The sequence below is a fragment of the Naegleria gruberi genome, assembly GCF_000004985.1.
Source record: "Naegleria gruberi genomic scaffold NAEGRscaffold_750, whole genome shotgun sequence".
In the NCBI taxonomy this organism is placed as follows: Eukaryota; Heterolobosea; class Eutetramitea; order Acrasida; family Naegleriidae; genus Naegleria; species Naegleria gruberi.
Genome location: NW_003162863.1, coordinates 1 through 1,898, shown reverse-complemented (window position 1 = coordinate 1,898; position 1,898 = coordinate 1). Strand labels below are relative to the sequence as shown.

Genomic DNA, 1,898 nt, shown 5'->3' with positions numbered 1-1,898 from the left:
ACTCTCACCACCGATGATGTCATGATTTCAGTATCAGATTTAGACTTTGTCAAGACCAATAGTGATGAAATTCCACAAATTATTTCTCCTCCAAAGAATGTAAATTATCCAGTCACACCCAATAGAAATATGGTTGGTCTAAATTTGAATGATTTCCATGCAATTGTTGATGATACGGCCTCCTCTACATCTCCTTTTATTACAGGATCTCCAAAAGATTGGCCAATTGGTGAACTAGACGAATAGAATTAAAGAGTTCAATAAATAATTTCATTAATGTTGCTTTTCCTTTTCAGCATGTGAATCCTTTTCATCAACAGGCCAATACTTATCATAAACAGTATCAACAAAATGTTCAACTGGGTGATCGAACATGAATGGCAATGCAGGAATAACAGCCAAACCTGAAATTGTTGGAATAACCTTTGATTTGTATCCAACCTTCTTCAAAATTGCAGAAACCACGTGAACAGTTTGGTGAATGGTAATCATTGGCAAAATCATTGAAGCTGTCGATTGGAAAATTGCAGTCTTTGTTGCAGTTCTGAGAACTGTATTAGTTGATGATCCCTTTTCCTTTTCTCTATAAGTTTGAATACCAACATCACCAAGAACGTAAGCCCATGAAATACCATAACCAGCTCTCACAATCAATGGATGGACAATTGGTCTAAATGCCTCACCTATTTTAATAAATATAATCATTTTAATATTTGTTCATATTCATCATCAAATAATGAAATTATTCCAAGTATAATAATAAACAGTAATAAAATAGGTCGGGAAAATAGTAGCATTTAGTATCATATCCAAATATGAATGGTAAATATATCATCATCATAGAGTTTCATGAGTAAAGATAACACATCATCACTTGTTACATACCAACATCGGAAGTGTAGGCCAAATAACGAGCTCCAGCAACAATGGCAGTCTTCAAACGACCCAAATAACCCAAGTAACGAAGGGAGGATTGTTCCATGCTCTCAGCAGCGACTTCTGTTGTGGTGGTAGTGGCTGGTGGTGCTGATGTTGAGAGAGTTGTGGTATTGTTGATATTGGATGGTGAGCTGGACATTTTTTTTGATGTGTTGCAGTTTGTGGAGTGCACTGATGATTCTCGTTTGTTCGTAAACACGAAAAAGTTCACTGTAGGTTCCTTCTTATATGAGGAATAAGAAGGTTTAAATTAAGGATTTTGATAGGATAAATTTTTGATTGACTTTAATGAAGTATGTGCTGTTAGTGAATATTGAAAGATAATGACAAGAAGGGAGATAGTTCAGTGGTAGAACATGGGATTGTGGTTCCTAAGATCAGGGTTCGATTCCCTGTCTTCCTACACCTTTTGCCTCATCAATTTTGCAGTTGAAAGAAAATCTATAAACTGAATTGCTGGTTTGAGTTTTGAGATAAGTCTAATACACATACGCATTTGGTTATAAACGCACATATTATCCTCTTTCTCAATTCGCAAACGAACTCAACAATTGAGATTGCGAAATACTCATGAAATGAAAAAGGAAATTTCCAAATACTACTACATCAAAATATGAAAAGCTGGCTAGCACGCATTCAATTTATTCAAAACAAAACAAAATGATAGACTTCTTAATAGAGAGTTGTCTCTTTCTGCTCCACTTGCTTTTCAGTTCGTTTTCGTTCTTTGATTTTGATGAATTTGATTGCGTGTTGGATGGAGTGATAAAAGAGAGTTGGATGGATCTTGAATGGTTGTAACAAGAAACCACTTTCGAATATATATTACTTTATGAGTGAGTGCACTCACTGTATTTACAATTTTACGCTTGAATATCTTTGATCTAGAAAATACAATGAAGAATGGATTGATTTCAATCCTTACTAATTTAACTTCCTGAGTGGAAGTGTCTTCTCAT

The 1,898-nt window shown here is 34.8% G+C and overlaps 1 protein-coding gene and 1 non-coding gene across 2 annotated transcripts; one reads left to right on the top strand and one right to left on the bottom strand.

Moving 5' to 3' along the window:
- Window positions 1-258: 258 nt before the first annotated feature.
- On the bottom strand, window positions 259-1,078 carry NAEGRDRAFT_60098 (uncharacterized protein; the record flags this gene model as incomplete). The annotated part of the gene is made up of 2 exons (XM_002668069.1): window positions 259-683; window positions 886-1,078. The coding sequence occupies 2 exons, from the start codon at window positions 1,076-1,078 to the stop codon at window positions 274-276; spliced, it is 603 nt and encodes a 200-aa protein (XP_002668115.1). The 3' UTR covers window positions 259-273.
- A 193-nt stretch (window positions 1,079-1,271) lies between these two features.
- On the top strand, window positions 1,272-1,342 carry NAEGRDRAFT_t905. The gene has a single exon. It is a non-coding gene; the product is annotated as a tRNA-His (tRNA).
- Window positions 1,343-1,898: the final 556 nt, after the last annotated feature.